This window comes from Periplaneta americana, chromosome 10 (genome assembly GCF_040183065.1).
Source record: "Periplaneta americana isolate PAMFEO1 chromosome 10, P.americana_PAMFEO1_priV1, whole genome shotgun sequence".
Taxonomy (NCBI): Eukaryota; Metazoa; Arthropoda; class Insecta; order Blattodea; family Blattidae; genus Periplaneta; species Periplaneta americana.
Genome location: NC_091126.1, coordinates 183,607,378 through 183,635,058, shown reverse-complemented (window position 1 = coordinate 183,635,058; position 27,681 = coordinate 183,607,378). Strand labels below are relative to the sequence as shown.

Here is a 27,681-nt window from a genome sequence, read left to right as displayed (position 1 = left end):
GATGTCTTTCAACCAATCATGGCTGCTTATCGCACAATTTTATCACGTCCTTGGCATTTGTTAATTTTATCACTTCCCTACCATTTGTTTATTTGTATCACTACCCTAGCATTTGTTTCTTTGTTTGCCAACATTTCAAACTGCACTGGTCTGGACATCAAAAACAGAAAATTACAAACCACTCCAGTCGATGTACAGCATTTCAAATATGACTCGCATTGGCATTCCAGAACAAGAATTAATAAGGATCACTGGTCATGGCTATGCAACTTCCCTGAAACCCTATTTACAAATAAATGAAGAGCACCATTCGGAAATCCTGAATAAATTGAGGAATACATAATGTACATCAACGAGTTCCATTTCTTTTACGCACACGTCCAGTATAACATCAACTGAACCACCAACTTCTAAAACATTCAAATTTGAAAATTGTACTTTCAATAATTGTTCCTTTTAAAATTATTCCTGTTTATTTTTTATTTCATCATTCTTAATTAAAACTTTTCTTGTTTATTTCATCATCCCTAATTAAAACTTTTCTAACACTTGTTTATATTATTTAGGTTATGTTATAGCTGCTGCTATATGGTATTATGGATAGTCACGTATCAGAGATTCTTTAATACTAAGATTTATTAAAAATCATCTGTCAAGTGATGTTGATTATTGGGATCCGGATAATTGAAGTGGAATGCAACTGGTTTAATAAAAATGAAACTGAATCAACAAAGCCTTCTTGACTAATACCGTCCACAGAGTTCAATTCAATGAAGATTCCATAGTTGGCACAACTGATAACAAGAAAAGTGCTAATCATAACACACTACTGCCATCTAGCATAATATTTGTGATGTTGAGATGATACAATAATACATTTGAAGCCAGTTGAATTTTCGTAAGTCAATTAATATTTTATTGTATTGGATACTTCGTTACTTCTAATCTTTATATACTTACTTTTAATCATGTAATAGTCAATTAAATCCCACTCGAGTTTTGATTTTCTGTAGATAAATCAAAACCTCTAGTGAGATTACTGTTGATTATTTTACCCTGATTTTGGCGATTAAAATGATTTGATTTTGATGAATATTTCGTAAAAAAGTAGGAAACTTCATCCATATTTCACAAACTAAAGAAACTTAAAAAATAATAAAATAACATTTTTTAAATATTATTATTGAAACAATCACTTTGAAAATAATAGAAAATTGTTTGCATCATTAATTAAATTCATAATTCAATTTTATTCGACTGTGAGGGGTGACAGCTTTGCTTTCTTGATCACATGAAGGCAGTTGCTGCGGGAAAGATTTACGACCATTGTCTGCTTGTGCTGCTCCCTGGAAGTCGTTCCTGAAACTATGCATACATCATTGCCAGATGCCACACTTATGTAATACTGAACAATCAGATATGTAGAAATGTTCAGGTATATTTTTGTACAAAAAAATTTTCACTTTTTATTTGGAAGAAAGTGACATTTTTTCATGTGAATTCTTTATGAAACCGGTTTTTTGTTAAAAAAATGTCATGGTTATGAAGTAATGTTGTGAATTTACATCAATTTCGCGAAAGTTCGGGGATATATTTCACTTAATTTTTTACTTTGATTAAGGGATTTGCATTTTTCATGCATATAATTATGTTTTTAGCATATTTCGCATATATTGTTAATATAAAAAAATCACACCCCTAAATATAATATTGTAATGGTGTTACATAATGAGAAATGTATATATAGTATATTCATCTAAACATTTTACTTTAAATGTAAATCACGTAAAGGTGTAGGCCTATATTACTTACATACTTACTGGCTTTTAAGGAACCCGGAGGTTCATTGCCGCCCTCACATAAGCCCGCCATTGGTCCCTATCCTGAGCAAAATTAATCCAGTCTCTACCATCATATCCTACCTCCCTCAAATCCATTTTAATATTATCTTCCCATCTATGTCTCGGCCTCCCCAAAGGTCTTTTGCCCTCCGGCCTTCCAACTAACACTCTATATGCATTTCCGGATTCGCCCATACGTGCTACATGTCCTGCCCATCTCAAACGTCTGGATTTAATGTTCCTAATTATGTCAGGTAAAGTATACAATGCGTGCAGCTCTGTGTTGTGTAACTTTCTCCATTCTCCTGTAACTTCATCCCTCTTAGCCCCAAATATTTTCCTAAGAACCTTATTCTCAAACACCCTTAACCTGTGTTCCTCTCTCAAAGTGAGAGTCCAAGTTTCACAACCATACAGAACAACCAGTAATGTAACTGTTTTATAAATTTTAACTTTCAGATTTTTTATTATATTATACCACTATAAATGTATTTTAAACATAATGATAGTCTGCCACTGTGGAGTAACAGTTAACATGTCTGGCTATGAAATAAGCAAGCCCAGGTTCAGATTCTGGTTGGGATAATTTACTTGTTGGAATTTGTTTCAAAGTTTTCCCTCAACCAATTGAAGCAGATTTACTGGATAACGCTTGGTGTTGGACCTCGAACTCATTTCGTCATAATTAATTCACATGTCATTGTCATCATTACATAGCCCAGATGAAGTTCACAGTGCAGTGTGCTGTATACATAGAAGAGTGCGAAATTTTGGAAACAGATATCATTTACAGAACAGAAGTGATAAGCACAATAAACCTCTGGCTGCAGTGCATGCCTTCAGAACCCTCCTACATATAAAGGAAGAAAATATTTATATATAATGATAAAACATTCTCTTTCTCAAAAACTGTAGGTGATATGAGAATTTTTGTTTATCATGTTCGAACTCAGCATTGCTGAATTTATAAAGCTTACCAAAAATTTCACCAGGGAGATAAGTGATGCCGACCAGTGTTATTAGAATATTTTTAGTATTGAAATTTGCCTATAAATTTAATTTTGGTTTATATTTCGTTCCAAAAGCACCCTTTTGTTTCAATTCGCTGATAAAATTGGAAGAAAGTAGATAATATAGAGTACCAGTATTGTTATTTTAATTTTTTTTTGTGTTGATAGATGAGAAAATCGTACTTCCATCTGTTTTCAAAGAAAAACTTTGAAACCTCTTCTGTATACGAAGGGACTGGTCATCATACATCTCGATTAAAAGAAGTAATGTGTTGATATTATTAACAAGAGATTTTGTGTATCTGTTACAGAGGAACAAATCCAGAAGCATTCTATTTTGTGTGAAGAAGCAATACGTAAAAATCAGCCTCAGAAGATGGTTGATAACACAGCAAGTATTGCCAGGTATTCCTATTTTATAAAGATTTTGTTTTTCATATTTCCCTATTTCTTTCAAGATTGTGTCTTTATATTAGAATTAGGTTTTTGGGTAATCCACCATGTCTTGGAACTTGACATTTCCTATGTTTGGGAACCACATACAGGTTCCATCATCAGGGTAAGACAACAGCCTGGCGACCTCTGATGATGGAACCTGTATGTACTGTAGATCCGAAACATTGGAAATGTCAAGTTCCAGGACACGATGGATTACCCAAAAGCCTAATTCTGATCACAGTCACCATGATAATCTAAAAGCTCATATTTATGTCTTAATGTTTGGAAATGGAGGAGGAGAGGAGAGAGAGTGTGTGTATGGGGATTTGTGTGTGCGTATTTTGTGTTGTCTAGTGTGTGTGGTATGAAATGTTTTCCCATATTGTTGTACACAGTGTTCATATTTGTTTTAATGGTATGTATATATTGTTGTCTGAGTTATTTCTAAGTATTGTTAATAGTAAATATATTTATTTAGGTTGGCCAATCGAGTTCTGATGGTTGCAAAGCAAGAATCTGATAATTCAGAAGATCCACAATTCATCTCCCGTGTAAATCATGCATCTGAGCAGGTGCAAGCGAGTAAGTAATAGTAATTTTTTCTTCCTATGGGTATTTCACGTGTGAAAGTAAACCGTTTTCCTTCATTACTACGAGTCTGTCTGGAAAGTATCTAGCCATTTTCAATATATCGAGAGCTAGTTTTGTGGTCTTGTTGTACTTTTGATTATGAGTATTGGTGGACAGTCTTCTCAGTTGACAGTGAGACACAACTGATTGAGCATATAGATCAGCGAATCTGCATTAAGTTTTGCTTCCAGCTTGGACATTCGTCTCCAGAAACTATTTGAATATATAAGAGGGCTTTCAGGGATGATTCAGTGTGTGAAGTTCAGATAACATTGTGGTCTCAACACCACAGCAATATTCAGGAGTCTCTTGAAATTGATTCGCATTGTAGAATTTCAAGAGGCAGAACATCCAGAAATCATAGATGCATGCAATCAACGAAAATGACTATTGACATTAATGCGAGAATTAGAAGATTTGGGGATTCTATGGACTGTTGTTTCAGAGATTTTGGTATGAAATATGTGGCGGAAAAATTCCTTCTGCAGCTAGTGTTTAAAGAGCAGAAGGAATTTCAAGTGAAGTTGCAAAATACTTGCTTCAAACTGCTAACATTAATCCTGTAGTACTTAAGACTTTCCCAGCATTGGATATTGATTATTTCTTCTCGTGTTCTCAGCTGGGTGAGTGGGAGTGTTGATTACAAGCTTTCAATGACTAGCTCCGCCATCTTATTCAGGGATTGAAGTGCTGTGAGATATGCCTAGGCCGGTATGTAAGTGTTCATTGGACTTCCCACTGTGGACCAGTAACTATAGTGTTCTGGTTGGTAGAAGCATGTGGTGGCAGATTCCCATGCTATGCTTGACTGAAGGTCCCATCTGTGCCAGGTCCTATGCCTCCTCTTATACCTCTCCAGGGCTCTGTGCTCGTCTTCCATGTACAAATTGGCGATAGTCAGTAAAGGCCCTTAGAGGGCCGAAACTAGTTTCTCTGTTGCTGAAGTTGTTCTGTCAGAGTGTCTTTCCCATCTTGACCTGCCTACTGTTCTCTGGATGGTCGCAGCATGTTTCCATGCTGTACTGAGCTGTAGGCCCCATTTCTGTTGAAATTATTGCAAACTAGCTGGATTTCAATGGCTTCTTTGATAACCAGGTCCCAACGACCTGGTGCCTTGTCCAATGAAGTGGTGACGTCGAAATCCTTCTTGGGACCCATTTCCAGGCTGTGTTGCGCTACTGCCAACTTCTTGGGGTAGGGAGTCTTAAGCTGCATTGGTGTTTCTTGCAGCATTCCATAATGGTGCATCCCATCTGGCCAATGTAGCTTTCTCCACACTCACATGGTATTTTATACATGCCGGTATCCTAAGAATAAGGTCGTCCTTTACTGGTGTAAATAAGTTTTGCAGATTTGTGGGTGGCTTATGGATGGTCTTATTCCCATGTTCCTTTAATAGTCTGCTGATCTTGCCTGAGATGAGACTATAGAACAGGATGTATACTAGGCACTTCTCCTCCTCGTTTTCCTCGGCAGGTGGTTTGTCAGAAAAGGCCCTTTTGAGGGCGAAACTAGTTTCTCTGTTGCCAAAGTTCTGTTGGAATGTCTTGCACAGATGCCAAATCTCAGAAGGGAGAGTCCTTGCACTGTGCAAAAGAGTCGACAGGACCATTCATTTCTGTGTCGGGTGATGGTGACTATGTCCATTCAAGTATAAGTCTGTGTGTGTATGTTTTCTGTATACTTTGTGGCCCAGTGTGCCATCCGAATTTTTGGAGATGAAAATATCCAAGAAAGGCAGACAACCATTTTTTTTTCTACATCTTTCGTTAATTGGATATTCTGGTAAATGCTTTTCAGATGTTCTTGGAGTTCCTGAAGTTTTATTTCACCATGTGGCCAAATGACCAATGTGTCATCTACGTAGCAGTAGAAGTGTGCCAGTTTTAGCGGCATGTTCTCCAGGGCTCTGTGCTCTGCGATGGTTGACGACAAGTGTGAGCCCATGACTGTGCTGTCAGATTGTTCATAGTACTGTCCTTTGTACATGAAGTAAGAGGAGCTAAGCTTGTGGTTGAAAAGCCCAATGACTTCTGGCGTGAAGTGAGACACTTATATACCAGCCTAGACTAATATGGCAGAGCTAGTCATTGAAAATTTGGAATCAATAATCTCACTCACCTGGCTGAGAAAACGAGAAGAATAAAATTAACATTGATCCTGATTTCTTCAAAATGGTCATAATCAGATATATGTCGGAGGTTTATGGCTATGACCCTGAAACAAAATCCCAGTTTTCCCAATGATAATACCCTTAGTCTTTACATCCAAAGAAGATTTGACAAAGTCAGAGAAACTTTACAGTCATGTTGTCCTTTTTTTTTTTTTTTTTATCACAAAGTTGTTGCTCAACATGAGTACACTCCTTGGGCCCAGACAGTAAAAAAGGAAGTTCTTTGCCAGCTGAGGGAAGGATAAGAAGAAAACAGCTGCAGTTGTGAGCAAGTAATGGCTGGCAACTTTATTAGGAAAGTGCTTCTGCCTATTCTTTCAAAACATCACATGTTTCAGGTTTGTCAGGTCATTTGTTTGCCTGGGGCTTCTGGATTTCCCAAAGCTAAAATTGTCTTTGAAAGAGAGAAAACTGCAGACCGCAGACGAAAATATAAGGAGAATGTCACAAGGCAAGAGGACTTTGCAGAGTGTTTTGAAAAGTGGAAGGTATGCTGGGATAAGTGTGTGAGGATGCTGGAGGAATATTTTGTAGGGTACTAAGGCATCATTTTCCTGAGTAGGTTACTTCTTTTGTATTAAATGGCTGGATACTTTGTGGACAAAGTTGCAAGAAATTTGATACTTAATCCCACTTTTTGCATCATAAAAGAAAATAATAGTATAGTGTTAGGTGTAAAACTTTGAAATAATAATACAGTATACCCAAAAAACTTGCACAACCAATTCCCTCATGATCTGTCCAATCTGTAACATTCATCATGTCCTTTATCTCTAAAAGTAGGTAAAATTTCAAAATTAACTAATAAAATTCTTCTGTTCATTATAATTGCAACTTAATTAAATAAAGTAGGTGATAGGAATTTTTGTTTCAGTATGGGAGTAATGATTTCATCTTTGCAGAATTTCGTGATCAATTTCTTGTTACGTTTAACAAGATTAATCTGTTTGTGGTTTTCGAAATGAATACAGTAGTAGTTTGTATAAGCAAACATAGTGTTTTAGTATGAGCTTCTATTGTATTACTGTTTAGTTAGGCTATTACTTTTATTTGTTTTTCTTCTTTTCCAAAATTTTGAAACTTTAGAAATAACAACGGCCTTCACTGCTGCAGCAACTCTCGTAGTACAATTTGTTTGTGACGATATTCTATAGAAATCAGTGAAATATCGCAAATTACTTGGTTTTGAATCTGACATGTTTGTAGTTTGTTTCATGGTGGTTTGAGTTTGGTTGGCCTGCAAGGATACTGAACTTTCAATTATAATAGATATGTGAATTTGACGATGTTATGTGTAGTATGGACACTGAATGAGGATCTATGAGCATCTTATTTGTGATCCAAAAGCTTTTTACCTAGAATCGGAACATGAAATGTTTATAATAAAATACGAGCAAAGTACAACTATAATATAATATTTAGAATGAAATGTAAGATTTATTTGATTGCTTAGTTGACATTTTTAGGGAGACAAACAAATGTTATTCAAATGTAGAGTAGCATGCAAGCATGCCAGATACCTCGATTGGAATCCAGAGGAGTCAGAATGGCGAGTTTCATTCATCCCTATTGTTGCTGTAGAGGGCAACTCCTCAGAATTCCTACATAAATATTTTATGCATTTGACAGCAGCATCCAGGTCACAAATTTGGCATTTGTTATGAAGTACCTCATTAAAGTGGACCCTTGCTATCTCCTTAGCTTCTCAATTTTTACTACGAAAATGACACATACTTCATAATACATTTTTTGCATGGTATTACTTTTACAATTATTCATTTTGTTGAAATACATATTTACATAATTTACTCGTTCCTCCCCGAGATTTATTTAAAAGTTTCGTTTACATGGTACAATGCAGACTAAAGTTACCCAAAATGAGCATGAGCTTGTGCTTGGGTAGAGTCCAGTGAAGTAAAAGCTAGGACTTGCATAAATTTTGAAGATAAACGTTCTCGCTTTCTCAACTCTTTTAATCCCTCTTCTAGATTAACAATAAAATATTTGATTCCAATTAAGGAAATGTATGTGATTAATTTTGTACAAATACACACAAAATAGGTATACATATAATTAGGGCCGTGACATCAGTATATTTGTAGATGATTGGTGAGCATACCTCTCTGTGCATCGTCCTGCACTGTCTGCAGTCAGACTCAAGCAGTTTGTCGTGCAGTACAGTGTAGTAGGCTCTCGCTCGAGTAACAATGTTCAGGAATGAGTGCCCTGGAGTGCCTCTTCCTCCTGTTCCCATTTTAATGCAATGGGGATCATGGCTGAAAGTTTGCACATACTTTCACACAATAATATTGCCAGCATAAAAGGAGTCATACAGATGTTTGATGGAAATGATGCAGCTTCCGTAAGTACGGTAATGCTCAGACTCTTGTTGGTGACCCAAATATTAAAAAACAGTGTGAATATATTTCGCCTAATTTTGGATTTATATCCTCTACAATCGAATGTCTCGAAAAGACTGGTGTGAAATTAGTGGAGCAAATTTCGATAGTAAGTAATCTCTTCTCAAAAGTGAATGGTTTGCAAAATGATATAAGCAAAAAGGTGTGTTCGAAAATGAACACAGTAATACAAAAAAAAAAAGTTGTTTCAGTTCATTCTGCAAAATTGCAAGAGTTTTGTCAGATGACAAGTGCGATTGTTATAAACTTGATGTAGAAATAGATGATGTGAAATATTTTACATTTGCTCCCTTGGTTTCAGCCAGTGTTGAACGCAGTTTTTCCGTATACAAGGCTATATCACAGTCTAATATATACAGTCACGAAGCTTGAGTTGTGAGGGTACTAGAAACAATAGACTGTGCCAGTACTATTTCGCATTGTCTGTGATGAAGCGATAGTAGCGATCCTAGTGGTTAGCAACTATCTATGGATACATACTTCCTATGTATTGAGCTTCGTGACTGTATATACTAGACTGTAGTTATACTATCAGACACTCGGCGGTCATTTTCATTTGAAACTTTGAAAATGAATGTTGTTGTTTATTGCAGCAGGAACCAAAACCAGGCAAACAACATGCAAGAAAAGTAAGGTACGGATTAGATGTCATAAATAAATTGATGTAAGAGTTAAATATAGGGAAAGCAAAATTGTACGCCATATACACTTTCGGCATTCTAAAACTGTAATGCAAAATTCTAAATAAAAAGAGAGAGAGAAACATGTTTTCAGACATGTTTCACCACATTTGTTACAATTTAAGTATGATTTCCAACAATTATTCTCAACCTCACCAGCATTTTAGACCTTCCCGATATTAACCTTTATATAAAATGATTGTATTGTCTTGATTTTATAATGTGCAATAATCGTATACAAAACACAGAACATGCTTGTTTAGGCGTACGTCAAATTTTCTTCCGCTGCTTGTACTTGAAACACGTCGACTACATTCTGTCTGGCGTCATGTGTTCACCTTCAAACTCATACAAATATATCGATGTCACGGCCCTACATATAATATATCCACTTTCAGTAATATGTTCCTATTTTTTAAAATCTGCAATAAAAAGTGATAATAAGTATATAAAGAAATATGAACTACCAGTCCAGTCATCTGACTGGTGGATATTAAGACTTCGACTAAATTTGCAACAAGAAGTAATAAAAAACTACTATAGTTATAATAATTCAATTATCTCTTGGTTCACCATTTCATTTGTTAATGACCTGAGATATTTCACAGTGAAACACCATTATGAATAAATACTCACTAATTTTAATAATGTTTTTGTATTCGACAGATTTTGGAGAAAAAATGGGAGTATAAGGGTACAGTACATCAGTTATTAATAAATTTCAAAAGGCATATGACTCAGTTAAGAGACACGCTTTATACAGGGTGTTTCAAAAATACGGGGCATAATTTCAGGTATGTATTTCCCACATGTAGACAATCAAAATAGTTCATTACAACATGTGTCCGGAAATGCTTCATTTCCGAGTTATGGCCTTCACAACATTGAAATTCACCGGAACGTTTTTCTTTCCGCAGGTCGTTGTCATTACAGAAGATGTTCAAAATGTCCACCTCCTGCTTGAATACAGACCTCACATCGATGTCTCATTGACCTGCGAACACGATCCCAAACTCCAGGAGTATTGCGTATGTCCTCAGAACATGCCACAATTCGATTCCAAAGGGATTCCAAATCAGGCACCGGAGACGAATAAACCAATGATTTTAAATGGCCCCACAAGTAGAAATCGAGAGGGTTCAGATCAGGTGAGCGTGGAGGCCAAGCAATTGGGCCACCTCTACCTATCCATCGATCAGGAAACCTTCAATCCAAGTACCGGCAAGCCATACGACTGAAGTGTGCAGGAGCACCATCATGCAAGAAGTGAATGTGTTGACGATTGATCAGTGGAGTGTCTTCTAAAACATGAGGTATGGTGTTTTCCAGGAAGTTTGTGTAAGCCTGCCCCGTAAGTCTGTTTACAAGTAGTCTGCATGGGGTCCAACTAATCGATCACCAATGATACCGGCCCACATGTCGAGGGAGAACCGCACCTGGTGATGAGATGGAACAGTTGCACGTGGGTTTTCATACGCCCATACATGCTGATTGTGGAAATTTGTTATGCCATCTCGTGTGAACTGTGCTTCATCTGTAAATAATACTAAGGCAGGAAAGTTCGGATTTACACCACACTGCTGCAAGAACCACTGACAGAACCTAACTCGTGCAGGGTAATCTGCTGGTGACAGTGCCTGTACACGTTGCAAATGATAAGGATACAATTGATACTCTTTCAACAGTCTCCAGACAGTCGTATGAGGAACATTGACTTGCAACGCTACCCTTCGTGTGCTGATAGAAGGAGTCATATTCACAGCCTCCATAATCTCCTCCTGTACTTCTGGAGTTGTAGATCTTGGTCGTCCCCTTCCCAAACCAGGAGAGTTAAATTTTCCATACTCCCACAGACAGTAATGGAGACGTACAAATGTCTTCCGATCTGGACATTGTCGCTGTGGGTACCTCTCCTGGTACAAACAACGAGCCAGCGCAGCATTGCTGTCCGCCTTACTGTACATGAAGTGTATCTCTGCCAGCTCTTGATTTGAATACATGTCGCACAGTCTAACGCCTACACAACACTGAATGTAACCTTCGCCTCGGAATGAACTGTCAGAGTGCCCTCTTAATGTCTCCTTTGACGGCAACGACCTGCGGAAAGAAAAACGTTCTGGTGAATTTCAGTGTTGTGGGACACATGTTGTAATGAAATATTTTGATTGTCTGCATGTGGGAAATACATACCTGAAATTATGCCCCGTATTTTTAAAACGCCCTGTATAATATTCTTACTGAATTTGGTATTCCCAAGAAACTAGTTCGATTAATTAAAATGTGTCTTAGTGATATTTACAGCAGAGTCCATATAGGCCAGTTTCTATCTGATGCTTTTCCAATTCACTGCAGGCTAAACCAAGGAGATGCACTATCACCTTTGCTTTTTAACTTCGCCCAAGAATATGCCATTAGGAAAGTTCAGGATAACAGTGAGGGTCTGGAATTGAACGGGTTACATCAGCTTCTTATATATGCAGATGACGTGCATATGTTAGGAGAAAATCCACAAATGATTAGGGAAAACACAGAAATTCTACTTCAAGCGAGTAAAGCAATAGGTTTGGAAGTAAATCTCGAAAAGACAAAGTATATGATTATGTCTCGTGGCCAGAATATTCTACAAAATGGAACTATAAAAATTGGAGATTTATCCTTCAAAGAGGTGGAAAAATTCAAATATCTTGGAGCAACAGTAACAAATAGAAATGACACTTGGGAGGAAATTAAACACAGAATAAATATGGGAAATGCCTGTTATTATTCGGTTGAGAAGCTTTTGTCATCTAGTCTGCTGTCAAAAAATCTGAAAGTTAGAATTCATAAAACAGTTATATTATTGGTTGTTCTGTATGGTTGTGAAACTTGGACTCTCACTTTGAGAGAGGAACAGAGATTAAGGATGTTTGAGAATAAGGTTCTTAGGAAAATATTTGGGGCTAAGAGGGATGAAGTTACAGGAGAATGTAGAAAGTTACACAACACAGAACTGCACGCATTATATTCTTCACCTGACATAATTAGGAACATTAAATCCAGACGTTTGAGATGGACAGGGCATGTAGCATATAAGGGCGAATCCAGAAATGCATATAGATTGTTAGTTGGGAGGCTGGAGGGGAAAAAAACCTTTGGGAAGACCGAGACGTAGATGGGAGGATAATATTAAAATGGATTTGAGGGAGGTGGGATATGATGATAGGGACTGGATCAATCTTGCTCAGGATAGAGACCTATGATGGGCTTATGTGAGGGTGGCAATGAACATCTGGGTTCCTTAAAAGCCATAAATATGTAAGTAAATGTTGTAACTAAAACCTTAGTATACCAGTTGGTTAATTAGAGTTCTCTTGAAATAATTTTTACTGGTTTCTTTGATACTTTAAGGGAAACATTTGATGGCGGATTCTGAGGCTCCTGTCTCCAAAATCTGATTTTTCTATCACAAATATCAATTATGTTATATAACCACGCATTTATACAAGAGAGAGGGGGGGGAGGGAGTAGAGGGGGAGGAAGAGAGGAGTGCGCTTGCATGCCCTGTGGCAATTACCTGATTGGGTGTATATCAAGTAATCCGAATCATCAGACTCACCTTGCCAAATATCATTTCACCATTAACAATCCCAGTGATACTAGAGAACTCCTTGTTGACAATGTGTCAGTATGTGGTTTAATTAGTTTCTCGTGTGTGCTAAATAAGCGGGAATGATTTTAAAATAAATTTAGTTTAATTTAATTGATGGTTACAACCTTGTTTCATTTTCAATGTGATTTCATTTGATATTGAAATATTTATAGCAATGCTGTTTTATCATCCTACACTCCTTATGGGAAGATCTGCAGAATTCAATATTCAGTAAAATTTGAGGTTGATAGTTAAAGAAATCATGAGACAGATTTACTATTTAGTAGTGCATAAACTCTATATACACCATGGGCTCAGGCATCTCTCTTCCTCTATCATTTCTATGGTTGGGTGGCTATTCTGTAACAGATCATAAGCGTTTAAGGTTAAATATTATTTAATTGTACAATTTTTTCACTTCCCACTTCCTTCTTAAATTTTAGCTAACATCCGATCTCACAAAGACTCGTTAATATTGTGAAGCACTCTGCTAGTTTCACGAAAGATAGAAGCAGCCGAAACTGATTAGATTTGTCATAAAGTTCTATGGTGTGTTTGCAGTAACCACGAAAGTAATTTCATGATTTGTGTAACCTAGTTTCATCTTGTAAACTTGCCCACACTGTTGGGTATTACAGAGGGTTGTTTCTGATCTCTGGAAATTATTTTTGAATGACGTCATATGCGTCAGGAGTCACACGACAGCTGAACTGTAGTGAGAGGTGACAGATCAGTAGTGAGTGATTTCATAGTCAGAGTGCATGGTGTCTCACAGCAGCAATACCCAAGGAAATCGAGTCTTTTTGAGAGGGGTACATTACGGCCCTTTCCGATGTCAAGTACAGTTAAGTGAAAATAATAAAACCCTGCAAAAAACGTGGTTTCATTATTTGCAAGAAAGAGATCTTCTGTGTACTTAAGACTTGTAAAGCTCGGATGGAATTAATTTGTATCATCTCAGGGAGGTGCAGCTTGTGGCAGAGGGTGGATTTACTTGCTTTTTCCCATCTGGAATTAATCTCATCCGAGCTTTGTCAGCCTTAATAAGTACACAGAAGATGCCTTTCTTGGAAATAATGAAACCACGTTTTTTGCAGGCTCCTATGATTTTCACGTAACTATTTCGCATTGGAAAGGATCGTAATGTACTCCTCCCAAAAAAGGCTCGAGTTTCTTGGGCATTGCTGCTGCATGACACCATGCAATCTGACTATGAGATCACTCACTTCTGGTCTGTCACCTCTCGCAACAGTTCAACTGTTGTGAGACTCCTGACATATATGACATCATTCAAAATCGTTTCCAGAGATCAGAAACAACACTCCATGTTATTGTGGTTATTATTATTATTATTATTATTATTATTATTATTATTATTTTTATCATTATTTTTATCATATTATTATTATTACTTACAGTTTTTAAGGAACCTGCAGGTTCGTTGCCACCCTCACATAAGTTTGCCATCAGCCCCTATCCTGTGCAAGATTAATCCAGTCTCTATCATCATATCCGGCATCCCTCAAATCCATTTTAATATTATCCTCCCATCTACGTCTTGGCCTCCCCAAAAGTCTTTTTCCCTCTGGTCTGCCAACTAACACTCTATATGCATTTCTGGATTTGCTCGTACATTCTACATGGCCAGCCCATCTCAAATATCTGGATTTAATGTTCCTAATTATGTTAGGTGAAGAATACAATGCGTGCAATTCTGCATTGTGTAACTTTCTCCATTCTCCTGTAACTTCATCTCTCTTAGCCCCAAATATTTTCCTAAGAACCTTATTCTCAAACACGCTTAATCTCTATTCCTCTATCAAAGTGAGAGTCCAAGTTTCACAGTCATATAGAACAACTGGTAATATAACTGTTTTATAAATTATAACTTTCAGATTTTTTCAGAGCAGACTGGATGACAAAAGCTTCTCAACCGAATAATAACAGGCATTTCCCATATATATTCTGTGTTTAATTTCCTCCCAAGTGTCAATTATATTTGTTACTGTTGCTTCAAGATATTTGAACTTTTCCACCTTTTCAAAGGATATATTTCCAATTTTTATATTTCCATTTCATACTATGTTCTAGTCACGAGACATAATCAAATACTTGGTCTTTTCGGGATTTACTTTCAAACCTATTGCTTTATTTGCTTCAAGTAAAATTTCCGTGTTTTCCCTAATCGTTTTTGGATTTTCTCCTAACATATTCACGTCATCCACACAGGCAAGAAGCTGATGTAATCCATTCAATTTCAAACCTTCTCTGTTATCCTGAACTCTCCTAATGGCATATTCTAGAGCGAAGTTAAAAAGTAAAGGTGATAGTGCATCACCTTTTCAAAGGATATATTTCCAATTTTTATATTTCCATTTCATACTATGTTCTAGTCACGAGACATAATCAAATACTTGGTCTTTTCGGGATTTACTTTCAAACCTATCGCTTTATTTGCTTCAAGTAAAATTTCCGTGTTTTCCCTAATCGTTTTTGGATTTTCTCCTAACATATTCACGTCATCCACACAGGCAAGAAGCTGATGTAATCCATTCAATTTCAAACCTTCTCTGTTATCCTGAACTCTCCTAATGGCATATTCTAGAGCGAAGTTAAAAAGTAAAGGTGATAGTGCATCTCCTTGCTTTAGCCCACAGTGAATTGGAAAAGCATCAGGCATAAACTGGTCTATACGAACTCTGCTGTACATTTCACTGAGATACATTTTAATTAGTCGAACTAGTTTCTTGGAAATACCAAATTCAATAAGAATATTATATAAAACTTCTCTCTTAATTGAGTCATATGCCTTTTTGAAATCTATAAATAACTGATGTATTGTACCCTTATACTACCATTTTTACTCCAATATATGTCGAAAACAAAAAATCTGATCAATAGTCGATGTGTTACACCTAAAACCGCACTGATGATCCCCATTAATTTCATCTACTCCAGCTTGTGGGTTGGACGAAGGGCTAACAACCCATCACCGTAAAAACAGCTTGTTACGAAACCACACAATTATTATTATTATTATTATTATTATTATTATTATTATTATTATTATTATTATTATTGTCTTCACCATCATTTTTGTTCTCTTTTTTTTTTTTTTTTTTTCCTAGAAAAAAAATTGTGTTACTGTGTCACTCCATTCCATTATACAATAAAAGCCATGATGACAGATCTAATTCATACCTTCTATGTTAAAATAGTTTTTAAATTGGGCTCATCATGCTTGTGCTAGCAGCATCGAGTTCCCGTTGCTTTCTTTCCATCTCTTTTGCTAGATGCATGCCTTTCAGGTACCAGGAACTGACATATGGTAAAGGTTGAAAAACATGTATAGGAGGACCAACCAGCTTCATGAACATCAGTGTTCTCATGGTCTTTAAATGTAGAGAAGCTCTTAATGGTGTGAATGCTAGTTTCATTTGGGAGATGCTACTGTACATCAGATACCTGCACACTGGCCCAGCCAATGGGCTGCTTCTGCACAGAACTTCTCAGTATAGGACGGAGCAAGCCCGTGACGTCACTGATGGTTCGTGCTGGGCTGCTTGCTAAGTGGTTTTGTGCAGTGGGCTGGTATCAAGACATCGAGCCCAAGTCTCCTCTTTTATCAATTACTCACTAATTGAGTTTGCGTGGGCTTGTGCTTGCATGTGCATTTCAATCAACAATCAGCTACTGTTTCAAATGTTTTTTTTTTTTAGTTTTTGATTTTTGTTTTCCAAGATGAGTCCAAATAATGGTGCAAAGAAAATACAGTCTCTGTGATGAAGGATTTCTGGGCTGAGATGCCATGGTCTACCTTCATCACAGATGCCAGGTGTGAAAGCATACATTCTAAAATACAGTCTCTGTAGAGAAAAGTAGTGAAGAATAAAATTGTTGCTAGAGAGTTTAAAAACAGCAGAGTCGGATGGAAATTAAGAAAGTATCATTGGGACAGTTTTTAAATCTGTGTTTGACAGCAGTGGAAAATAATTTAATTTTGTATGTTGTCCGGTATGTGGGGAACTGTATGCTCATGCAATGGCTTTGACTGGTACCACATATATTTCCCGTCACCTACACACTGCAAATCACAAAACTGGAAGTGACTGTGGGAAATGTTTACCCATACCATCGCAGTTGATAACTGCGCATGGGATTTGAGGTCATTTGGGACAGTTGATGGTGAAGGCTTCCTGGTTCTAGCAGAGACGTTAAAAATACTGGAGCTACATATGGAAAAGTGAGTGCCAAACATGCCATCCCTCATTCGACAACAGTGTTCTGATACACTACACAAAATGTGGATTTTAATTATTTACATGTTTTGGAAGTAAAAGTTATTTGTCATATCATTATTGGAAATAATGTCCAAATTTGATTTAATACCCGTTGTCACATTTCCAATGGATATTGGAATGGAATGGATTTTCGGGGGTGGACACTATGACACAGCACTGCGACCTTTGAAGGATATATTGTGCTAACCCTCGAGCTAGGCACATTCTGAAACCCACACTGACTACACTAAGGTTCGCTACTTACTCAGATTTCGAATGGGCAATCTCACTTGCCCTTAGGCTAGCCCCTTCCAGCCGGTGTTTGGGAATGATGATGGAATGTAGATAGATATATATACGATTTGGGGAAATGAGAGGAGACTGAGATAAACCCCAACTGAACTTTTTCCTCCACAAGTGTGATTTTTCAATGAAAAACCCCAGGCTTCACCAGGACTCGAACCCTGACAGCCTGTCATCTGACAGCCTGCATGACAGGCTGAAGATCTGACTACTCAGCCACCGCAAGGGTATCCAATGAATATTACAATAAACGTAAATCAGTCAAAGCTAGAGGAAATACAACACAAAGGTATGTTTAGTTGGTCTCTGATCCACTAGCTACACTCCATGCGAAAGCACAACCAATGCACGCAAACAGAAAAGCAGTGAAGTTATTTGCTCCTTTGACTGCCACCAAAATGAGAAATTAGAATATTTGCCCATTCCTTTGAAATATTCATATCTTGCTTATTTATTTCTGGTCCCATACTTGCTACTTCCTTACATATTTTTCAACAACAACCACCCATACTTTGTCGCAAAAGTCGGGCATTTTATTGAAAGCCCAACAGTCAGACAGAATCTTTTACACTTTTTTATTCACTGCTGTAGGAGCAACGTGTTTGATTTATTCTGTTTTCACACGAATATCACAGATATTTGCAAGGTTTTTTTTTTGCAGTATCCATTCTAAATGAATTTACTTTTGCTTGATTCACTTTTGCAAATTTTAATTTTTTATAGTGTATAACTTTCATGAAATGTGTCCACTTCATTCACCTTCTTTATAAAATGTTTAAGTCACAGCAAGTAAGTAGAGCCAAATCACACACAGGAGGTTTAGTTTCTGATGACATCCGCTCGAAAGAGAATACTCAGCTATCAGTTCTATTCATTAGTTTTCCTTACCTACAGAGAAATGTCGCGAGCTTCGAGCTATGGTCTTAACAGCAGAAAATGGCAGTACAAGATTACATGAAAATGTAATTTGGCATAAACTTATGTAGTTATGGTAATTTTAGTTTACAGTTGCTTAGGCCGGTATTACACAATCAAAATTCTTTGACAAGGAATATGATAAAATATTTTATCAAAGATCTGTGATAAAAGGAAAAATTTTGAGCATATTACAATGTATAAAATATTTTATTAAAAATAACCTAAAATTAGGGGAAAAAATCCTCAGCCTCCATTTATAGTTAAATAAAATAAAATCTTTTTTTGATACCAAATATGCAAAAATGAATGAAGAGCAGTATTCATGTTTAGGTACAATTAGTTCAAAATATTACAATATGCATATTGCTGAAAAGGAAACCTCTGTTTAAAGCATGGATTGCAAGACATAATCTATCAGAACAAACTAAAACAAAAGAGGTATAATGCGAGGACTTAAAAAGTTATATAAATTATTTTACTTTATTTTATTTTATATTCTATAATCTTCAGTTTGTCTAAATCTGTGCATCCTTCCTGCACAGCAGTTATAGTCTCTGCTATTTTTATGTACATTTCTCGTCTTTTATTTCTGTTTTTGTAGTCTGTGTTTTGTGTTTTATAACATTTCATTTGCTTCATATTCTACGTTCTACCATATTGGTTTCAAGCTAGACATCTTTTATAAAAGATAACAAGGTGCACTTACATTTTATAAAAGATCTTTTATCAAAGAAACTTTTATAAAAAAAAACCATTACACTGTCATATATTTTATAAAAGATCTTTATCAAAGAGCTTTGACAGTATAATACCAACCTTAAAAAATATGTAAATATGTTTCGGGAAACTCAAAATTCCGAAAGTTTACTGGTACATGTACCAGACCATACTGCCTGGAAAAAAGGCATAATGATGATGGTGATGATGATGATCATGATGATGATGATGCCAAGGAGGACGATGATGCTGAAGGTGAAAAGAAGAAGAAGAATTAGAGCTGGGACTTTTATGTCATATCATATAGCTAAATATGTAGTAAAGTGCAGTGATATATGTAATTGAATATGCACATTCATAAAAAAAAAATATATAATATGTAGATAAAATAAATATTTTCTTTAGCAACGTTTATCACGTTTACAATGTAATAGCATAGGTATTTATGGATTAGTTGTACTTTGTTGTACGATATATAATTACGCACATATCACTGTTTTCTTCTGGGGTCATCGATTTCTGCTTGTCAGATGTAATATGCTTGTATGCAGAAAATATCTTTTCCACGACACAGGATGTCACTGGGATGTGTTTTCACACAGGAATTTCCTTTGGGTACATGACAGACACTAACTGACATTGAATATCCTGGGTTTTGCAGACATTATTCTGACTCTGTGTTAAAAACACTTGCTTCTTCAAAGAACTCTTTTATTTTCCATATGAAATGTGCTCTGTACATCTTGTTCAATTTTTATTTCATGAAATGTCTCTATTTTTGTTGAAAATTGTCAAGAAGTTGTTGATCACAGCCCACAATTTTAATTTTGCAGCCAGTGAAGAGACAACTAGTGCCAAACCCTCAGCAGTATACAGTACCTGGCCACATTATTATAATCACTCACATTTTTACTATACTTTACATATTACTTCCTCATTTGAATTCTGGTTTCCTTTCTTAAGCAGAATTCACATTACATATTGAATTTTTAAACAGTATTAAGTAAAATTACAATTACAACAATGTTAATTCAAGAAATATTGATAAATAACCAACCACACCTCATTTTTACAGAAATTTCAGTATTTCGTACGACCTCCTTTGGCTTTAATTACAGCTTCAATTCTCTTTGGCATGCTTACATTACACTTCAGTATTAACCAGTAATGAACTATTTAATACTTAAAGACAAAATTTAAAGTTTTTATCAGTTTCTTTGACAATTTTCAGGTTTGCTTCTCCGATGAATCAACCTTTCAGTGTTTGATGGACAAAGCAATGTTTGTTCATCAACGAAAGGGAGAAAATTTTGCTCCTGGATGCCTGGTTAACACAGTTAAACACCCAATATCAGTCATGATATGGTCTGTGATATCAGGCAAAGGTTCAGGACGACTCTACATTGTTCAGGGAACAATGAAACAAGATAATATATCCAGGTATTGGAAAACAGGCTTATCCCTCAGCTGAATGAATAGTTCCCAAATGGGGAGAAATGTATTTTTATGCAAGATGGTGCACCTTGCCATACTGCTAGGAGAGTCAAAACGTTTCTGGCTTCCAGAAACATTCCACTTTTACCATGGCCAGGAAACTCACCGGACTTGAATCCCATTGATAACGTCTGGGCGCTCGTAAAGAGGGAGATGACAAAATAATTTATTACTACCAGAGTTCGACTTATTGAAAGGCTGATACACGTTTGGAATCACAATGAGAGGATCCAGGAAATAATACTGAAGTGTAATGTAAGCATGCCAAAGAGAATTGAAGCTGTAATTAAAGCCAAAGGAGGTCGTACGAAATACTGAAATTTCTGTAAAAATGAGGTGTGGTTGGTTATTTATCAATATTTCTTGAATTAACATTGTTGTAATTGTAATTTTACTTAATACTGTTTAAAAATTCAATATGTAATGTGAATTCTGCTTAAGAAAGGAAACCAGAATTCAAATGAGGAAGTAATATGTAAAGTATAGTAAAAATGTGAGTGATTATAATAATGTGGCCAGGTACTGTATTATTCGTTATTCTGTCTTGACCAGGTGTTTTACTAGCATTGAAGATTTCTTGCTGGGTAAACAGTCTGTCATCCTCTACTTCCGGGAGTTCCAGTTCTTCCTTTCTTAAGCTCTGATGGTATTCAATATCATTATTGTCGATGTCTGAAATAAAGTAGTCTAACATGTACACCATGGTGTCCTTTATGTCCGCAATATATTCTCCATTGGATTTCCGAATTGTTGACAGACTAATTGAAGTTTACTAGCTGCCATTTTATAAACTGCATTCCACAGATTATTCCCACGGGAACTATTGAATAATAGTAATAATAATAATAATAATAATAATAATAGAATAAGAATAACACTTATGGCTTTTAAGGAACCCGCAGGTTCATTTCACATAAGTCTGCCATTATTTCCTGTCCTGTGCAAGATTAATCCACTCTCTATCATCATATCTCACCTCCCTCAAATCCATTTTTATATTATCCTCCCATCTACGTCTCGGCTTCTCCAAAGGTATTTTTCCCTGCAGCCTTCCAACTAACACTCTGTATGCACTTCTGGATTTGCCTATATGTGCTACATGCACATGCATCCTCAAATTACAGAATGAATAACTCCTTGTTGAGAGACCTATAAGTTAGCAGACGACTTGTCAAACTGATAGGGCTGTCTCACGTTCGAGAAACTGGGCATTAATGTAGAAATTTCGTCATCATCATCGTCATCATAATAATCATTGTTGCAATTGAATGTGTATATGTTTTTTCAGTTAATGTTAACAAAGACATCTCTTTCATATTTACAATTTCATTTTGACTCTAGAACATTGAATTTATTTATACATGTCTTTAGTAAAGGAAAAATGATTATAAGTAGAATAATATGAATGTATTATTTACACATTTATAATTCGTTTCTTGTCCAGTTTCAGACTACATGCAAAAGCTATATAGAAACTTATGTACGTACACACACACACCACACACACACACACACACACACACACACACACACACACACACACACACACTCACCACTCTCTCTCTCTCTCTCCCCATCCCCCTCCCTCTCTCTCTCTTTTTAATGGGTCCGAAATAATTCTATTCACTGATCTTAGGTGTGACACCGATGGTACAGGATGCGAAGGCAGTTGCAATCAATACTCAAGACTCTGTTGCAGTATCTAGATGGCGTGAATCAAACAGAACTGTAAGTGAAACTTTTTATGAGTATTTTTAATATTATGTATAGGATAGAGAGAGGAATTTGTAATGCTGATGCTTTTGTGAAGTTCAAAGAAGTATTTAAAACAGAAAAGGGCCAGTGACATTGATAATAAAAATGATAGTAATGATGAAATATGAAACTGTATATAAAATCATCATCAAAACATGTATTATACCCAGCGGTCCTTCTCTTCACTTATTCCATGAGATATGTAGGATTTGTTTAGGGATGTGTTCTCTATCCATTCTTCTAACATGTCTTTCCCATTCTCTCCTTGCATATTGTTGATTCTATTTCAAGTTTTTTAGAATTTCTGAATTCTGTTTGTGATCCGTGTTGTTACTCCTACAGTATTGTATGCCTCTTGAATTTCGTCTATGCACTGTTATTCTTCAGGCGTGTGGTGTTCTAATTGTCCATGCCGCACATCTATAAGACAGAATTGGTTTTGCAAGATTTTTATAAATTTTGTTTCATGTGTACTTTTGAACTAGTGATAGTTTCATAAATTAATTTATAGTGCTTAAGGTTTTTGTAAGGTGTTTAGGAAAATATTTGGGGCTAAGAGGGATAAAGTTACAGGATAATGAAGAAAGTTACACAATGCAGAACTGCCGCATTGCTTCACCTAACATAATTGGGGACTTTAAATCCAGACATTTGAGATGAGCAGAGCATGTAGCACATATGAGTGAATCCGGAAATACATATAGAGTGTTAGTTTGAAGACCTGAGGGAAAAAGGCATTTGGGGAGGCCGAGACATAGATGAGAGGATAATATTAAAATGGATTTGAGGGAGTTATGATGCTAGGGACTGTATTAATCTTGCTCATGATAGGAACTGATGGCGGTCTTATGTGAGGGCAGCAATGAGCCTCCTTAAAAGCTATTTGTAAGTAAGTAAGGTTTTTATGTATTTAGGAATTTTATTGGTCATGTCGAGGTCATATGTAAGTGATAATGATTGTACAAGATAATCAAAATTGCTCAATCTTTCTAATAATTTGATATTTGGGCATAGTTTGCTGGGTATCGGTTCCTTCCCTTTGCAAGTAATAGTGTCCTGCAGTGGTCGAACATGAGAGAGGCAAATGTGTCTTATTTCGTATGAAAAACTAATCACGAAATCTGTACTAAAATCCTTAAGCGGTTCAAACATGAAGAGGTAGGAGTGGAGGACAGCGAATATTTTTATAAAAACGTGGAACAAACACGACATGCCTTCTTCGCAGAGTGAACATAGGTCAATATCGTACTTTGCCATACTCTGACAAACTTGAAGTGAACATAGTGCCAGTAATGCTCGATGCTAATAGTCAAGCACTTTGGTTTTGTGCAATAAAATTTCTTGTCCATAATTTTTGGCTAGTTTATCAAGATAATAATAATAATAATAATAATAATAATAATAACGGCTTTATTTAACCTGGCAGAGTTAATGCCGTAAGGCCTTCTCTTACACTCAACCAGGATTAAAAACTTGCTTACATAGTTGAACATACAACTGGATCGGAATTAAGTAATTACATACTGATACAATTTAGGTACATAATGAGATCGAAAGAGGTAGTTACATAAAATTTACCTCATAAAATAAAAATAAACATAGTGGAATACATATTAATGTTTTTAGAATCAAATATGAATCACATAAAAACAGAAGCCGATAATTCAATAAAAAATGTACACAGTAAAAATAAAAATTAACACATTAGTACACATATTAGTATTAGATTACAAGTAGGATTCACATAATTAAACCAGAAACCAACAATTGAATAAAATGTACACAATAAAAAAATAGATTAATAATAAAAAACAACACAGTGGGATACATACTGGTGTTAAGTGATAAATAAACACGATTTACATGATTACACAATAAAAATAAACAAAAAAATAAATAAAAATAAATACAGTGGAACACATTGCATTAAATATTTGCAACTAAACTTGTTTTAATTTTATTATTATTAACATTATTATTATTATGATTGTTATTATTATTATTATTAATTATATATTGTTCCTGTATTTCTGCTATTGTATTGCTATTGTTCTAATACTGATTGAGTGGAAGAGAAGGCTTTATGGCCTTAACTCTGCCAGTAGAAATAGATCTGCTGCTGCTCGGTGGCCCACTGAGTCCCCTTCTGATCATTGTTGCAACTGCGGATGTCATTGAAATAGTGAAATCGGATAGAGTTGTGCTACTACATATGTTGATGACATGTTGCTGGCTTCAGAAGGAACTACAGAGCTATATAGACTGGCTAACAATGTGGGTAACAAACAACGAACTACAACTGAATGACGAAAAGATGGTGTCAATGACCTTCAAAGAAGGAGAGAGAAGAGCAATCTTCAGCAGCTGAAAGCTGTAACACACTTATCTTGGTGTGATGCTGCAAACTACAGGAAACGTGCAATGAGCAGCATCAGACAGCTGAACAGATTGTCTCTAACAACAGCAATGATAATGTTTGAGATAAAATTTATTCCAGTGGTTTCCTATGGGTTAGAGCAGTGGTATTCAATCTTTTTTGCTGGTGTACCACCAGAATACTTTCTTGTTCTGCGTACCCTCAATCGACAATGCAATAATTATGTAAGAAATAACAAAAGACTATGATTTGTGTATGTAAAATAAATGATTATAATTATTATACATGCAGTCGTTATTGATGCAGTAACAATACTAATAATATAATGAGACTTTTCCATACACCAACAAACCATAGCTTCAATCAGTGAAGACATTATTTCCTGAATTGGGTAAATGAAGAAGATGCTAAAAAAATATCATAAGTTGTATACATAATGAGATGAATTATTTAAAATGTTATTGAAGTAAGAAAAAACAACAAAAAAAAAACAAAGTTGCCCTCGGTAGCATAGTTGGTATAGCGCTGGCCTTCCATGCTCGAGGTTGCTGGTTCAATTCCAGCCAAGGTCGATGGCATTTAAGTGTGTTTAAATGTGACAGGCTCATGTCAGTACATTTACTGGCATGTAAAAGAACTCCTGCGGGACAAAATTCCAGCACACCAGCAACACTGATATAACCTCTGCAGTTGCGAGTGTCGTTAAATAAACCATAATTTAAATTTAAGAAAAAACAAAAGTTAATATTCTAAAAGAAAATACGCTAACTGCAATAATTGTCATCAAGTATAATTAAATATGCCAGCATTTTTACTTTGCTCTAGAGTATGCCATTAGGAAAGTCCAAGATAACAGAGTGGGTTTGGAATTGAACGGGTTACATCAGCTGCTTGTCTATGCGGATGACGTGAATATGTTAGGAGAAAATCCACAAACAATTAGGGAAGACACGGGAATTTTACTGGAAGCAAGTAAAGAGATAGGTTTGGAAGTAAATCCAGAAAAGACAGTATATGATTATGTCTCGTGACCAGAATATTGTACGAAATGGAAATATAAAAATTGGAAATTTATCTTTTTATGAGGTGGAGAAGTTCAAATATCTTGGAGCAACAGTAACAAATATAAATGATACTCGGGAGGAAATTAAACACAGAATAAATATGGGAAATGCCTGTTATTATTCGGTTGAGAAGCTTTTATCATCCAGTCTGCTGTCAAAAAATGTGAAAGTTAGAATTTATAAAACAGTTATATTACCGGTTGTTCTTTATGGTTGTGAAACTTGGACTCTCACTTTGAGAGAGGAACATAGGTTAAGGGTGTTTGAGAATAAGGTGCTTAGGAAAATATTTGGGGCAAAGAGGGATGAAGTTACAGGAGAATGGAGAAAGTTGCACAACACAGAACTGCACGCATTGTATTCTTCACCTGACATAATTAGGAACATTAAATCCAGACATTTGAGATGGACAGGGCATGTAGCACGTATGGGCGAATCCAGAAATGCATATGGAGTGTTAGTTGGGAGGCCAGAGGTAAAAAGACCTTTAAGGAGGCCGAGACGTAGGTGGGAAGATAATATAGTAGCATACAAATTAATCCGAACACGACATATTTTTACATTTTCTGTCATTGTTGGCCTCACAGCTGCTCATACCGCTTTAATTGACATCTGTAGTACGTGTAATTCCATTTTTGAAGGTCTGTCATTATTTTTTTTATAATATGTGACATTTTGCCTGTCGTTTTGTACTTATAAACATTTCAGTTGTGTTGAAGAATTAATACTGCAATTGTGTGTACATTCTATCGTCTTCACAAATGGATACAACTCCACGAAAACGGTCTAAAATTATAACATTAGCAGAGCATTCTTCTATGACACAGAAGCAAATTGCTGCAGAATGTCACATCGGTTTGGCTACTGTTAATTCGATCATAAAACGATACAGGGAGACTGGATCCATCACACCCCAGAAAAAAGGAAACTGTGGCCGGAAAAGAAAGACTTCACCTGCAGATGTTCGTTTAATTGTCAGGAAAAGTAAATTAAATCCTAGACTAACTGCTGTCGACTTAACCTGCGAGTTAATGGCTACCACTGGGGCGAATATTCACATCACAACAGTGCGGCGTAGGCTTTTGGAAGCTGGGCGATGGGCTCGTAAGCCTATTAAGAAGCAACTGCTAACCCCTGTTATGTGCAAAAAACGCTTAATGTGGGCAAAATTACATCAACACTGGACAATGAATGACTGGAAGAATGTACTTTTTTCTGATGAGTCTCATTTCGAGGTCCACGGCCACCGTGTTTCTTATGTACGGAAAGGATCCGAAAAAGTAACAGCAGCTCATCTCCAACAAGCACCCAAATAACCCCCTAAAGTAATGTTTTGGGGTTGTTTTACACATGAAGGGCCTGGAGCATTAATACCTATCAAGGGAATGATGAATTCTGACAAATATTTTCACTTATTGGAAACCAGAATCGTACCCCAGCTGCAAAAATCATTTCTGGATGGCAGAGGTGTGTTCCAACAAGACCTGGCACCATGCCATACATCTCGAAAAACTACAGAATTCTTCAACAAGAAGAATATTCAGGTACTCCCCTGGCCAGGCAACTCACTCGACATCAACCCCATTGAGAACTTGTGGTCAATTTGCAAAAGAAGAATGCAAAAAATGGATTGTTCTACAAAGGGGAAGATGATTTCTGCCCTCATTGGTGTGTGGTTTTGTGATGAAGAAATGAAGAATATTTGTGGGAAATTAGTGGAATCCATGCCAAATCGTCTCAGAGCTGTTACTAGGAACAAGGGAGGCCACATAGATTACTGAAGTATGTCTTAGATCCTTTTTTTTATCCCGTTTGAGTGTTTTTGCATAAGTAATTACGTTGTTCGGATTAATTTGCACGCTACTGTATTAAAATGGATTTGAGTGAGGTGGGATATGATAGTAGAGAATGGATTAATCTATCTCAGGATAGGGACCAGTGGCGGGCTTATGT

General features: G+C 36.2%; 1 protein-coding gene across 17 annotated transcripts in view; it reads left to right on the top strand.

The window, feature by feature from the left end:
* The window catches only part of Vinc (vinculin), a 299,829-nt gene that overhangs the window by 103,725 nt on the left and 168,423 nt on the right, over positions 1-27,681 (top strand). For all 17 annotated transcript variants that reach the window (XR_011334655.1, XM_069838599.1, XM_069838600.1 and 14 more), the window contains exons 13-15: positions 3,163-3,256; positions 3,768-3,871; positions 22,169-22,260. Coding sequence is in view for 16 of the 17 variants with exons in the window: in XM_069838599.1 (XP_069694700.1) it covers positions 3,163-3,256; positions 3,768-3,871; positions 22,169-22,260 (290 nt within the window). In the remaining variant the exon portion in view is untranslated. The remainder of the gene's footprint in view (positions 1-3,162; positions 3,257-3,767; positions 3,872-22,168; positions 22,261-27,681) is intronic.